Below are 15639 nucleotides of genomic sequence, written 5' to 3' on the forward strand. Positions count from 1 at the left end.
TGCCTGCAAACCTATCTGCCCCTAAGGGACCTCCCTCCCTATCCCTTCTCCCCAGATGGAAGCTGAGGCCACAAGGTCAGAGTTTAGGCAAGAAGGGGCTAAGGCCCTCCCAGTGAGAGTCAAGCAGGCCAGGGAACGGGACTGAGGAACATAAAGCCCGGCTTCAACATCAGAGCCGTAAGAACCAGAACTTACCTTCTTCGGCCAAATTGCAGCCCCCAGATCAGGAAAGACGGTGGCACCACCAGCTTCTACATCGCTCATCTGGGAATACAAGGCATAGAGCTTGGCCCTTCTACCCAAGGATTTCAGAGCAACTGAGCCACGAAACATGAAGAGGTGTGCAGATCAGCCTCCTCTGGACATGAGCAACACGGCTTGGAGGCTCTGCTCCACGGCCAGCCCTTCAGCTAAGAAAAGCTTTTCCCTAAACACTGCTTAATCCAACGGTTCTCAACCTGTGGGTCGAGACCCCTTTGGCAGTCGAACGACCCTTTCACAGGGGTCGCCTAAGACCATCCTGCATATCAGATATTTACATTATGATTCATAACAGTAGCAACATTACAGTTATGAAGTAGCAACGAAAATAATTTTATGGTTGGGTCACAACATGAGGAACTGTATTTAAAGGGCCAGAAGGTTGAGAACCACTGGCTTAATCTGTACGGTTCATCAAGACAGTCTCAATGCCATGGGCACGCAAGAGCTGTAGGGGAGACTCACATCTCAGCTGTCCTCAGAGGGTAACAATCTAAATCTCAGAAAAATGCCTGCCTGACCTCCACTCCTTGCATCCCCATTAGGCCTGGGCCTTGCCTAAGCCACTATACCCATGAGCTACCCTGACCAGGAGCTCCCTGATGCTTCCAACACCATCTGTGGTCCCCACTGTGGCCTCTAAAACTTGCTCTAGTTAGACACGCACCTTCCCCGGGCCTCTGGGTGGGAAGGTAGGGTTTGTCTCTCCAGAGGCCCTGCTTTCTCCCATGGTGAGACCTCAAACTAACCAGAACACAAATTCCATGGAAGGGAGGCTGCACTCATGCCCACAACGTGTGCCTCGACTCACGCCCAAAGCACCACTTCTTTCTCGTCTGGCTCTCTCACTTCAAGTTTTTGCTCATAATGTAATAGCATTTGCAGCTAATAAATATTTCCACAGGACACATACCAGACAGACTGAAGGGCACTCGACAGACAGGGGAAATGAATAACATGAAAACCCCTAACGGTCACAGTCCTGGGGATCCAATCCAGACTCTTCTAGAACCCGAAGGCCCTGTCAGTCTCACCAGCCTCTCCCTTTAGCCACCATCAATTCATGCCTCCAAGTCACCAGCCTTTTTCTATTTTTCCAACATCCCACGCTCCTTCCCTCTTCCAGGTCTCCACACACTCTCTCCTCTGCCAGAAACCAAGTTCCGCCAACTATTTTCCACTCAACCTTCAAGTCTCAATATTGACATGTTACTTCCCAAGGGAGGCCTTCTCTGAGCACCAACCCTGAGCTACTGTCTTCAAAGCACTTGTCACCATGGCAATGAAACAATGACCTCTCCTCTGCTTAAAGTAAGCCTTGTATTAGACCGTCAGCCTTACAAGAGAGACCACACATGTCCTGCCCACCAGCGTGTTCATGGCAGTCCCCAGCACATAAAAGCCACACAATAGCCCTAACCGGTTTGGCTCAGTGGATAGAGAGTCGGCCTGCGGACTGAAAGGTCCCAGGTTCGATTCCGGCCAAGGGCATGTACCTTGGTTGTGGGCACATCCCCAGTAGGAGGTGTGCAGGAGGCAGCTGATCAATGTTTCTCTCTCATCGATGTTTCTAACTCTCTATCCCTCTCCTTTCCTCTCTGTGAAAAATCAATAAAAAATATATTTTAAAAAAAAAGCCACACAATAAAAATGTAAATGAGAAACCAGAGGGAAATACGGACACAGGCATCTATCTCTGAATTTCTTGACAGTTTCTATGCCTCCTTAGGGCCAGTCCTTTCAGCAGAGGGGGCCGGAAACTGTTGCTCATGTGAGGAAAACCCAATGGCCTGAGGCTGGAGCACAAGAAGCCTGTGGGAGACAGGACACCAAGTTTGGGGAAACAAAGGCAGCTTTCATCTAAGCACTTCACGGCTACTTCCTCACTCTGCTGCCAAGGAGGGAACTTTTGGGGCACCCACCCCAAAATTCCAGACTAGCACTGGGCCCATCGAAAAGGAGCCAAGGCCCTAGCCAGTATGGCTCAGTGGATAGAGCGTTGGCCTGCGGACCAAAGGGTCCCGGGTTCGATTCCGGTCAAGAGCACGTATCTTGGTTGCAGGCTCCTCCCTGGCCTGGGCCCTGGCTGGAGCTCATGCAGGAGGCAACCAATCGATGTGTTTCTCTCACATTGATGTTTCTCTCTGTCTTTCCCTCTCTCTTCCACTCTCTCTAAAAATCAATGGAAAAATATCCTCAGGTGAGGATTAACAAACAAACAAAAAAGAAGCCAGGGATGTGAAGGTCCTGGGGGTCAGGGGGGTGCCCATAGATAAACAAAGGCCAACTCTCTACTCCAGCCAAGATGGGCCCAGCCACTGAGCAAGGCTGGTGGTATCAGCCCTGACAGGAGTGGATATAAGAGCTTTTTGGACCCAGACTCCTCTTAAGGCTCACACACCACACACATCATACTCACGTAGTTTAAGAATGTGGCCACACGGTTCCCCGTCCCTAAATGCTTGAAAACATCTTGCTCATCGTTCTATAAAATTAAGTGAGAGTAAACAGGCGGGCCTGGACCCGATACTTACATAGTTAAGAAACGTCGCTAACCTATTCCCCTCTGTTTTGAGGCCGCTGTCAAAAGGTCGCTGCAACAAACAACAACTTTCACCCAAGTTTGCAACTGACTTCACCCACCACCACCACCCCGCCCCCCACCGGGGCCAAAAGGGTCAGGGAAGGTAATAAGTGTGCGTTCCACCCATCAGCCTGGACCATGGGCCAAGGCTGCCAGGTAAACTCTGGGAGGGCACGGGGGAGGGGGCAGGATCAGCCTTCACAGAGACCTAGTGAGGTCCTCTGCTGGACAGTCAGGGCAGAGAATGACAGGGATGGGCAGGAAGAACACTCCCCACATCCCAGGGGAAGCAGCCAGGCTGCACTGGGCTCTGCAGGCCCCTGGTTCCAGACTTGGGCTTCTCCAATAACAAAGAGTTGGCCCTGGTGAGGCGGGGGAGCCTGGTGCGGAGGCTGAAGTGCTTCTAGAAGCCCCAGCCTTCTCAAACCAGCTGGAACAGGTCCCTCTGAAAGCACCGGTGAGTTGGGCCTTACCCTAGAGAAGTCAAAGTGTGGCTCGTACTGTCCTCCCATTCCATAATTAGCAACCTGGTGGGAAATAACCACGTTGGGCCTCGTCAGCAACATGAACAGCCCCAAAACAGCCCATGTCCCCAGGGTTACCATCTTCCCAGGTAACAACTAGAACCACCTGAACCCCCAAAACCAGAACCCCCAAGACCAGCCCCTCTAAGGTAGAAGGTAACTATGCCCGGCCAGCACGGGCAGAGCAAAGGCTGCAAACATGTCTACGGCTAGAGGGAGAGTAAGGCTGCAGCACAAATGTGGTTTCCCAAAGAGAACATGAGCCACCTGCATGTGGCCACTGTGGAGAAGCTCCTGCCCTGCAGGGACACGCAGATGACAGCAGAGGGAGCCCTTGAGACAGGCCCCGGCCCAAGCCCTGTTTGGGAGATAATGAGAAGGTAATTCAGAGGAAAGCCAACGACAAACTCAAGATTGGGATTTCTTTTTTTAATACTAGTTTGGGAGCTTCTCAGTGCCTGGCACTGCTCCTGCCACGTCTGTCACCATGCCCATGGAGGGGCATATTCCTTCATCCCGCAGCTGTCCACTGCATGGAGTACTCTGCCTCCAAGTGAAGCAGCAGGACATGGGCGGCCAGCTGCAGGTGGCCAGAGCTGCTGCCCGACCTCGGTGCCCCCTGCAGGAGCCTGGGCCTGGAACAGGACCCGAGCCACCTCACTGCAGCAACCACTAGGTGTCATTACTGGGATGAGAAATAGTAAATGCCTTTGTGAATAGTTTATCAGCACAATGTAAGTCCTAAATCACGACAGTTATTTTAGCTTCAGGAGATATATTCAGTATGAAAGCTGGTCAATCAAGTGGCACCATCAAAGTCCTTCTGGGAACACTTGGCTACTGTGTCTTACTGAAACCCGAAAAGCCTGTGGGCTCAGTTATTAGTCCTCAGAAAATTGGTACTTTTAGTGTATTCTTCTCAGCGATTTCAACCTTCAGGTGGAAAATGCTGCACAGTTAGCAACAACGGAGGCCCTTAGACCTGGGGGAGGGCCGGGAGGGTGGACTTTACAAGAGAGAATCCTCCTTTTGGAGCATAAACAGTATCTGTCTAATGGAATGTAGTGCAGAATTTGGGCAGCATGATTTTCGGTCTCCACAAAAATAAAAACTTTGATATGAAGAATCAGGGGATGAAAAAATGCTGTCACCCACTGCTTCAGCCTTCAAGACCCCAATAGTCTAAACAGCTGGCCACCCTGCTGTTGGTCAGGAGGCCTTGGGTCAACAGGTGGCCCGAAGGCTAGAGGTGCCTCTAAGGAGGGAAATGCTAGAGCAGTTGACGAAGTGACAGTACATATGCTTTTTCTGTGGATCCTCTCTAATCGAGACCTCAGGAGAAAATTTTAAACATGACTGTGATCACCGTGCCACTGCACGCGGGAAAATCCCATCACTGCTTGTCGCTGGAGCTGCGGAGCAGGCTGGATTTTCCAACACTCCCCCTTACTGGGTGGAGTGCATACGTGTTCGGATCCCAGGGAGTGAGAGAAGCTGCATTGCTCTGGCCGGCTTATCTTTTAACAGTTGGGGAACCACATTTGATCATGGTGCTGCAGCTATTGTCCCTACACTATCTAATACTGTTCCCAAATAGCACAAATGTCATGGAAACTTCTGGATTTGCCGCAATCAGATTCACGGTCTGGTCAAACTCTGGTCCCCAGACACGTACCTTTAATAACAAGCAACTGCACATCAAAACTGATTCCTGTGAGGAGGTATTCATTTGGACCTTTAGAGCAGCGATTCTCAACCTGTGGGTCGAGACCCCATTGGCGGTCGAATGACCCTTTCACAGGGGTCACCTAAGACCATCCTGCATATCAGATACAGTGGGGCCTTGACTTACGAGTTTAATTCGTTCCGTGACGGAGCTCGTAACTCAAATTACTCGTATGTCAAATCAATTGTGAACGAGTGAGACACGTGATGCTGGGCTGATGTTGTGGCGTTCACTGTGACGTTCGCTGCGCCAACTAGCGGTGGGGTATCTGAAGCTGGCTCGTAACCCTGTGGGTCGCGACCCCTTTGGCGGTCGAACGACCCTTTCACAGGGGTCGCCTAAGACCATCCTGCATATCAGATATTTACATTACGATTCATAACAGTAGCAACATTACAGTTATGAAGTAGCAACGAAAATAATTTTATGGTTGAGTCACAACATGAGGAACTATATTTAAAGGGCCAGAAGGTTGAGAACCACTGCTTTAGAGAGTCAGTCATTTGAAAGATCAGGGTTTTTATGATGCAGAGATCAGAGTGAAAACACACAAAAAAATAAAGTTAGAGCCCAGCAGGCATGGCTCAGTGGTTGAACGTCAACTTATGAGTGAGGAGGTCACGGTTCAATTCCCGGTCAGGGCACATGCCTGGGTTGCAGGCTCAGTCCTCAGTGTGGGGTGTACAGGAGGCAGCCGATCAATGATTCTCTCTCATCGCTGATGTCTCTATCTCTCTCTCCCTCTCCCTTCCTTTCTGAAATCATTTTTTTTAAAGTTAGAAATCCCTTTTTTGGTGAGGCTGAGATGTTGAGTTAGAAGTGTCTTCAATCTCAGAGAATTCTAGCAGGGTAGCCTCTCTTCCTCCATTGGGCCCTCATCCAATTCACAACAAAACCGCTTCACTTCAGCTGTAGTGAAGACACATCAACTACAGCTGAAAAAGTGTCAACGAGTAGAAGAGGAACCAGTTCCTTTCCAGAAGCCTGCAGCATTCCACAGGGACCCTGCGTGCATGTATGACACTGCAAGTGGTCCCCGTGGAATAAGCACTAGAGACAGATGCTGAAGGCAGGTTCCTGTCCCCCAGACCATGTAGGGTCAAAGCTTGCAACACTGCTGGCTGGCAACGGAAATGCCAAGACAGCACGAAAAGACAAAGCAAACAAACATGGTGCCTCGCCCTGGCTGGGTGGCTCAGCTGGTTGTGTCGCCCTGTACACCAAAAGGCTGACAGTTCAATTCCCGGTCAGGGCACATGCTCAGGTTGTGTGTTCGGTCTCCAGTCAGGGTGTGTTTGGGAGGCAACTGATCGATGTTTCTCTCTCACATTGATCTCTCCCCCCGCCCTTTCCTCTCTAAAATCAATAAAAATATACATATTTTTAAAAACTGCAGTTGATTTCACACATATCCATGAAGATGACCTTCAAATTTGTTTTTCTAATTGCTGAGAGAGAGAGAGAGAAAGAGAGAGAGAGAGAGAATATGCATTTGCTTGGGTGGGTCCAGGCACAAGTTCAGAGAATCTTTTCCAAACGATCTTCAGTTAAATAGTCTAATAAGCTCTCTGGCTGATCAGACCCAAATGTCAAGCCTACAGGTGAAGAGTGAGATCCTTAAACATGTAGAAGCTCTGGCCAAACAGATCCAGGAGATTCGAGAAAAATACCAGTGAAATTTCTCTGACAGTGTCTCAGGCTATCACTATACAACGGAACCCACAGGTTCCGATGCTCCGGAGATGGCCAGTGCTGACTTGAACTCATTAGACTGAGGTTTCATTATTAGGAGGTCTCAGGCCACTATACAACGGAACCCACAGGTTCCGATGCTCCGGAGATGGCCAGTGCTGACTTGAACTCATTAGACTGAGGTTTCATTATTAGGAGCGTCACCCAAAACTTCCCAGCACAGTGCTGCCATGTGTCTTCACAATCACCGTGGCAATGGGCAGGGAGCCAGGACTCCACAGCGGGCACTTAGAGAAAAGCACTCCACCTTCAGCAGCCAGCTGGTCCAGGCCACTCGCTTCTATCAATATCCCACAGAACACTTTACCTCCAAGGACCTTTGACTGGGACTCAGCACCATGCCCTCTAAAGGTATTCATAGCTCTCTTAGAGGTGTCCCTGGGACAACTCATGGTTTCAGCTTCTGTATTCGAGAAGACATGAATGGGCCTGCCAGGCCCACCACTGGCCTCTAGCTCCCAGTCACATAGAAGATAATCGATATTTGCTGAATGTTAACTGTTGAATGCCGCAGGCATGCTTAATTCTGGCTTTCCCATGTGACGTCACTCTATAGTCACAGCATTATGCAGTCATACAGTTTACTGGACAGGCCTCCCTAAGCCTAGCCCTGGGCACCTTGGGAGCCCATGTATCCAGGAAGACCCCCGTCCAATCCAAGGTCCCAGGGACCAGCCATACCTGCAACAATTCTGCAGTCTTTACTGTTAGCCCTGTGATGTGCTGCATCCGACGGTTCACTCGAGCCACAACGGGATCATCGTCCTCCTCCAGCCAGGAGCTAAGGCAAAAGAGGGCGAGAAAGAGAGGAAGGGAAGACAGGCTTAGGTGAGGTCCTGCACTCTCTCCCCAGAGGCAGCATGGGTGAGTGCTCTACGAGGGGAGGGGTTGGACAGGTAGGACAAGCCAAGCCACCCTCCCTCAAGGAATCCCTGGGTAGGGCCTGGGAGGCCGTGGAGGTGGGGCTTGAACAGTCACCCTGCCACCATCACCTGTGCTGACCTTTTGGAAACCCTGTAGCTGGCAACAGTGAGGACGCCTGTCTTGGGATCACGAACAGTGGCTCGTGCAAGCTGGAAGGCAGGAAGAGAGGACAGATTTATCCTTCTTTGCCTTGAGTGTTTTCCTGGGGAGACTGGGACCGGATCTGCCAGTCAGGCCAGTGAGGGAAGAAGCTTCGCAGGCAATGGCTCTAACCGAGGTCCCCATGATCCTGCAAGCCAGGCCAGTGCAGTAGTCTGGAGCTTCCACATTTCTGCTCTGCTGTCAGACCCTGGCCACTGACCTGCTCAGTCCCCATCCACCCTTGTTTTCACCCAGGTCGGTGCTGTCTGCAGAGTTACGCCTATGGAGTCGGCCTGTCCATCCATCCATCTTCCCAGACACCCCCCTTTCTCACCAGGACCCCGTACCACCCCTGCCTGAGCACAGCCTGCACGTGGCTGCTCCTGCCAGTCAGACTGTGCCAGCATCCCTGCGCCTCAGCCTTGCCTGCTCCTCTCAACCTGGTCAAGCCCACAGTCCTGCTGAACCTCAGTGGTCTCCTCTGCCAAACCTACCTAAACAGTCTCTTGCTGCCCCAGCTTACTCTGGCTCCCGCTGCTGCAGGAGCACATACAGGCGGCACGGATCCCACCCTCTTAGGTAAAGTCTCAAAAGGTCAGATGATAGAATTGGGACATAAGTGAACTGCTGCCTGGAAGCAGCCACCTCACATCTACACCTCACATGCACACATGTACACACCACATACACACACAGCCCTCACCTACCTCATCTCTCCCCAGTCTCCATAGACAGGTGACAGAAGCCAATTCTAGCATGTCATAATTGCAAGAGTTTCATCAAAAGGTTGATGGAACTTGGGGACCCAACAAGGGCCGAGTCATACATGTAGTCACCTGTTGGGAATGGCTGACGGCATTTCCCCAAACCTGAATAGGATATATTAAATTGATTGTTTGCTGCCAGATCAGCTCAGGGCATCTTAATCTACATGTTATTGCCTCCTACTGGCCAAACACCTGAACAGCTGTAGGCTAATTCCCCCATTCTGACAATGCTTGTGTATACCCTTTGAAGTATATATCTCTGCCTCGCCTCAGGACAAATTGTGTTAATAAAAGGCATGGGGTCCTGAGATGAGAAAAACTTAGATCTTAGTTTCCTTTCAGCTAAGCTCCTCTGACCCCCAAATGCCTTTCAAAATTATCTTTCGTCTCTGGACTCCTATTTAATCTACGCACAGCCTTCTCCAGATTCCTGAACCCTTCCAGATGCTGGAACAAGAACCCCGGCAGAAGGTGCAGCAATAGACTCCCAGGAAGGACCTGCTGCCGAGAGCCAGCCCCCAGTGCTTCAGCTGTAGACTGTCCTAATGAACTCACATGGGTGGGACCACAGACCCAGATATCCCACCCCAACAGTACTTCCCCTTCATCTCGATAAGCACCTAATGAGTGCCTACTGCATGCTTAGCACTATGCTGGGTGACTAACATGTGGCCCCTACCCTCATACAACTCAGTCAAGTGAGGAAGGCAGAAAACCAGCTGGGTAATTGCAGCACAGCACGGGAAGAGCTGGGAGGGGGCATGCTTAATGTCAGTGGGAGCCCAGTCTGCAGGGTCAAGAATGATTTCCTGCAGGAGGGGATCATGTAGCTGAGACTTGAGGGTAAGCAGGAGTTAGCTAAGTGGGGGAGCATCACAGGAAGAAGGAAGGAACGGCAATGCAGAGGCCAGGGATGAAAATGGGTGTGGCACTATGTCTGTGGGTTATAAGTTAGACATAAGAGAAGAGAATAGGCTACAGAGGCAAGTGTGTGTCGGGGGGATGGTGGGAGGGCTGAGTCTAGATGTGACCTTGTGGCAAATAAGAAACAGGGAAGGCTTTTATACAGGGTGGGACACTCACAGTCTGAATGTAAGAAGGATCCCTGTGGACACCTCGTGGAAAGTTGAGTAAGAGGAACACAGTGGGAACAAGGAGGCCAGTGGGGAAGTCAAGGCAGAAGTGAGGGCAAGAGATGATGGTAGTCTGGGCAGGGGTAGCAGAAGGGATGGAGAGGAGCAGATGGCCCAGAGGTGGTCAGGAGGTGCAATCAACCAACCTGGACACTCTGCTGCCCTAGCATGTTCTGGTAAGACGACCAGAGCACCCGGACGGAGGGCTTCCCTGAGCGCCTGCCTACGGCTCCTCCCTGATGACAACTGTGGGGGCAGCTAGACTCCATCCAAGCATCGGAGCCTCACTGCTGGCCTGACACCCACAGGAGACCTGGACAGCTGTGCTCTGCTCCCGAGGACAGACAGGGCTATTTTGAAAACAGGCTGGGGACTCCCAGGCAGCTGCCAAGCATTCCCCACCGGCCAAGTTAAGCTCGCCGGCCCCACTTCAAAGCCAGCACAGCATCTGTCCCCCACAGGCTCCGGAAAAGGGGAGGTCAGCGTGTTTGGCTCTTCACATGGCTTCTGTTCAAAGACAAGTTTTCTCAACATCCCCTCCACTGCCCCTGCCACACACATGCATGCGTGCACACCCTGTTACACACACACACACACACACACACACACAGAAGTGTTTCACTGCCTGGGTCTAAGGAACACGTGAGGAATTTCTCAGGAGATTCTGACACAACAGTGCCTCTCTCACCTGGCAACCAGGAAAGTGTTTTACTCCCTTGGAGGGCTTTGGAGCTGATGCTGGGAGTGCAAAGTGGGAGGGGGGAGGTCCCCATTCTCCACACATACCGGCTAGACCCTCCCTCGGCCACATCTATGATACAACTGACGCTAGTACCCCCAATCAAGGTCACTCAACATGAGGTCCAGGGTGCGGGACAGGAACCTAGGCTTCCTCTTGGCCACTACAATTCTATTAGGAGCAGAGCAGCAGTAGGTCCAGCTGAGGCCTCCCTCCTCCTGACCAGTGACAGGGGAGTGGGGATATGGCAGCAAGCAGTTCTCTTTGAAAGATGTCAAATAGAAGCAAATCTCTTATGAACTAGAAATAGAAAAGTAACTTTATAATATGATGACATATATACAAAACTAACAGCCAACTGCATACTTAGCAGTGAAATACCAGAAGAATCTCCAGTTAGTTACAAGACAAGGATGCCTCTTATTTCAGTGCTCCACAAGTTCTGGGCAGCTCACGAAGGCATTGAAACAAAAGAACTATAAATATTAAGAAGAAGACAACATTTTTCTAAGTTGCAGCTGATGCTACTATCTGAACAACCCAAGAGAATCAGCTGAAAACCAAAAGAGGAATAAGGAATAAGTTCAGTGACACGCTGTGACCTGCACAAGTCTCAGTTTCCACGAGGGGAAGAGGAACATAAGGACACAGCCTGCTTAACAGCTAAGCACTTAGGACAGGGCCTGCCACACTTAAGAACTCGGTCAATATTAGCTCTTACTATGAAATATGCAATCAACAGTTTAGCATATAATCGCAAACTAATACAACAATGCAACCAGTAAAAATATAATAATAAAGAAACAAAATGGAGTGACAGTAGCAAGAAAACTACCTAGGAATAAACGTAAGAAGAAATATGCAGGGCATTATGAAGACAATGGCAAGAGATATGAACCAATGAGGACACCCAGAAGGCTCTTGGATGAGAAGACTCGATATTGTAAAAATGATCCCTCTCCCGCTGTGCAGGAGCAGTCCCGATCAGGAGCTCCGCAGGCCCCAGCCGGGCAGCACCTCCTAAAATCTCACCCCCACACACCAGCTCCGAGCAGGTAGGCTGACGCTTCTCACGGTGCGCCTGCCCTGCCCTGTGTGCCCTTCTATCCTAGCAGCTGTGCTCTGCTCAGCTGACCTGGCTGTCCACATCGGCTCCTCAATATTCTTCCCCACTGGACCCACAGACCCACAAGGTCACACCGAGTCCTCAGCACCTCAGCACCCCCACAGCGGACTCATGCCGGACGCTGGCCAAGGCCAGTGGGCTAAGCGACAAACGGCCCCACGGTACCAGGACCCAAGAAGGACCTGCAGACACCTACTTTGGGTTTTGCGATCTCCTTGATCCTCTGGATTTCCTCGTCAGACATGACGTCGTAGTACCTGACGATGTGCGGGCTGTCCCACTCGTCCTCCTCTTTGAAGGGGGCGATGAGCAGCTGTGGCGTCCCGTTGCCATCGTGGTACCTACAGAAAAGCCTCTTCTGCCTCTTGGGTGTCTGCGGAGCACAGAGCAGCAGCCCTGAGCCGAGTGAGTCCTAAGCCCTGTCCCAGGCTGGCTGGCTGCAGACCCTGGTCTCACACCCTGTGTCCAGCAGCGGCTCCCTCCCACCCCACCTCAGCTTGCTGGGCATAAAATGATACCCCAAACATCAGGCAATGTTTCTTCTTTCCCAAGGTCTGTGGCAGAGGGTGACCCCTGACCTTGTTCACAGAGATGTGAGTAGGTTTAAAGGGCTGGGGCAGGGGGAGCCTTTCCAGGAGGAAGGGCCGGGGGGAGCGAGGCAGTCAGGCCTGGAAAAGGCCGAGAGTGCCCACACCTGAGCCTCCCTAAGGACGCACTGGGATCCCAGGGCTCTCAAGGCCGGTGATACCCGACACCAAATTCTAGCAACTGCGGAGTTCCAGCCTTTGCCGAGTCTCTACTACAGAGACCAGGACTTCCCTTGGGAACTGAGCAAATGATGTTCCCATATGTTACTAAAAGGATGCTTTATTTAGTTTTCCTCACCTCAGGATATTTTTTCCATTGATTTTTAGAGAGAGCAAAGGGAGAGAGGGAGCGGAAGAAGGGGGGAGGGGTGGCAGAGGGAGAAAGAGAGAAAAACTATGTGAGAGAGACACATTGATTGGTTGTCTCCTGCACATGCCCCAACTGAAGCCGGGGATCGAACCTGCAACCCAGGTACCAGGAATTGAACCTGCGACCCTTTGGTCTGTGGGCCAACCCTCTAACCACTAAGCCACATTGACCAGGGCAGTGCTTTTGATCTCCTTCAGTCCCATAGCACAAGACACATAAAACACTAATGCCATGGCAAGTCCACCAGTTAGACTCAGGGTCAGGTCACAGTCACTGCAGCAACCCTGGAGTATAGCTTACTCTCAAACTACAATGAAACCTCCATCATGCATAACAGCAGATGCACTGTGGGCCTCATAACACGAGGATTCCTAAAATGCAGGAGGATTCCCCAAACAGAACTGAGTTGGTTAAGGAGCTAGCTGGTCGCTGGGCTGGGTCCAAAAGCAGTAAGGCATTAGCCACTGCCAGTGGACAGGTCAGACTGGCTCAATCCTAGGAGAATGGCCAGGTAGTGGCCAGTGGAGTAACCAGTTCTCCTGCCAGCCAGCTGCCCACCCCGATCTGACCTTCCCCTAACCTTCTTACCAAGGGAGAGCAGGCGGCGGGTGAGCTCCAGGGCGCGGCGCAGGTCTCCCAACTGGAAGACAGCGTAGCTCAGGTAGTCCAGCACCTGGGCCTTGGTGGTGACGGCCTCCTCCCCAGCATCCAGCTGCTTCAGCACCTGCTCCATCCACAGCACCGTGTGGTAATAGTCCCCTTCGTTGTAGGCTGAGCGGCCCATCCCAAAGCAGTCGTCTGCACTCATCACTGCCTGGTACTTGGTTCCTGCAGCAGGACAGGCAAACAGTCAGGCTGTCCCCTAGAGTGCACCCATCCCTGGTGACCACATCACATGCTGGGCACAGCTAGAAGGCAGGCTGAAATACTGGCAAAAAGAACAGCTACGTGACACCACTGCCACAGCTTCAGCTTGTGGGCCTCACAATACGAGGAGCACGCTTGGCAGGATTACTGTGCCCCTCCTCGGACGAGGAAACTGAAGCCCAAGGGTCTCCTGACTCCCTGTCCAAGGCTCTTACTTACATGACAGAATCTACAAAGCTCTCTTCCCACATCAGTCTTGCTGGACACTCCTATGCTAGTTGACATCAGACTCATGAAAAGCATCAGCATAAGAAAGTCTTTGCTGGTCTGTGAAATTCCAGACTATGATGTTCCCATATGTTACTAAAAGGATGCTTTATTTAGTTAATTAGTCCTCACCCCAGGATATTTTTTCCATTGATTTTTAGAGAGAGCAAAGGGAGAGAGGGAGTGGGAGAAGGGGGGAGGGGTGGCAGAGGGAGAAAGAGAGAAAAACTATGTGAGAGAGACACATTGATTGGTTGTCTCCTGCACATGCCCCAACTGGAGCCGGGGATCGAACCTGCAACCCAGATACCAGGAATTGAACCTGTGACCATTTGGTCTGTGGGCCAACCCTCTAACCACTAAGCCACATTGACCAGGGCAGTGCTTTTGATCTCCTTCAGTCCCATAGCACAAGACACATAAAACACTAATGCCATGGCAAGTCCACCAGTTAGACTCAGGGTCAGGTCACAGTCACTGCAGCAACCCTGGAGTATAGCTTACTCTCAAACTACAATGAAACCTCCATCATGCATAACAGCAGATGCACTGTGGGCCTCATAACACGAGGATTCCTAAAATGCAGGAGGATTCCCCAAACAGAACTGAGTTGGTTAAGGAGCTAGCTGGTCGCTGGGCTGGGTCCAAAAGCAGTAAGGCATTAGCCACTGCCAGTGGACAGGTCAGACTGGCTCAATCCTAGGAGAATGGCCAGGTAGTGGCCAGTGGAGTAACCAGTTCTCCTGCCAGCCAGCTGCCCACCCGATCTGACCTTCCCCTAACCTTCTTACCAAGGGAGAGCAGGCGGCGGGTGAGCTCCAGGGCGCGGCGCAGGTCGCCCAACTGGAAGACAGCGTAGCTCAGGTAGTCCAGCACCTGGGCCTTGGTGGTGACGGCCTCCTCCCCAGCATCCAGCTGCTTCAGCACCTGCTCCATCCACAGCACCGTGTGGTAATAGTCCCCTTCGTTGTAGGCTGAGCGGCCCATCCCAAAGCAGTCGTCTGCACTCATCACTGCCTGGTACTTGGTTCCTGCAGCAGGACAGGCAAACAGTCAGGCACCAAAGAGCCTGTGTGAGGGAGAGAGATTGCCACGTCAGGGAAGCCTGGGCCGCTGGCCGGGGGCATCACCCAGCAGAGCCTTACCAGGGCTTCAGACCACACACCTCAAAGGGCCATTGCTACAGTGAGCACAGCCAGGCTGGCTCTACCTTGGGTTGGGGTTCACAGCCAATCTCCTAGCCTCAGACTCCCCTTCTCCCCAGTGGGAAGGGGCCTTTGCTATAGTGGAGCCCAGGAAACCCACCAAGAAGTAGTTTTCAGGAGAGCATGAATGTCCTGTGAGCCACACAGACAGTATCTGCTGGGCAGCAGGATGTGTGAGTTTGGAGGGTAAAAAAAAATTAGTTGAATATAAAAAACAGAACCTAGGTGGCATCTAAAGCCATGGATGAGGATAGCTGCTCCCAGGAAGAGTCTGAGGAAAGAGTAGAGAAGGTGGCTGAGACCAGAGCCCCAGGGAGCACCTATACAGAAGGGACAGAGGAAGAATAACACTGGGAGGGACATAAGAGGTAAAAGCAAAAGAAGAAGCAGGAGCCCTGAGAGACACCAAGGGAGGCCAAGAGCCAAGGCTGCAGTGCCAGCTTTGGCCGTTAGGTGGCAGGGAACTTGCTGAGCATCATTTCAGCAGGTCCTGTGACCAGAGGTCATCCACTGTGGGCTGAGCCCTGGAAAGTGACCATGAAAATAGTTTAAAATCAAGAAGATGTGGTGTGTTAGCCACGGGGAGATGCAGGCTTTAAGGTGGGGGCAAGGTGGGAGGGTCTGTGAGTGTGTTCCTCAGAGAACAATGAAAGCAGGTCCTATGGA

General features: G+C 51.6%; 1 protein-coding gene across 1 annotated transcript in view; it reads right to left on the reverse strand.

Moving 5' to 3' along the window:
- The window catches only part of P4HA2 (prolyl 4-hydroxylase, alpha polypeptide II), a 27123-nt gene that overhangs the window by 3120 nt on the left and 8364 nt on the right, over positions 1-15639 (reverse strand). Inside the window, 8 exon segments of the mRNA XM_014539106.1 lie at positions 196-264; positions 2681-2746; positions 2796-2855; positions 3319-3372; positions 7529-7628; positions 7850-7920; positions 11874-12173; positions 14531-14799. Of these exon segments, the coding sequence (XP_014394592.1) occupies positions 196-264; positions 2681-2746; positions 2796-2855; positions 3319-3372; positions 7529-7628; positions 7850-7920; positions 11874-12173; positions 14531-14799 (989 nt within the window).

Source organism: Myotis brandtii, unplaced genomic scaffold, assembly GCF_000412655.1.
Source record: "Myotis brandtii unplaced genomic scaffold, ASM41265v1 scaffold208, whole genome shotgun sequence".
Lineage (NCBI taxonomy): Eukaryota > Metazoa > Chordata > Mammalia > Chiroptera > Vespertilionidae > Myotis > Myotis brandtii.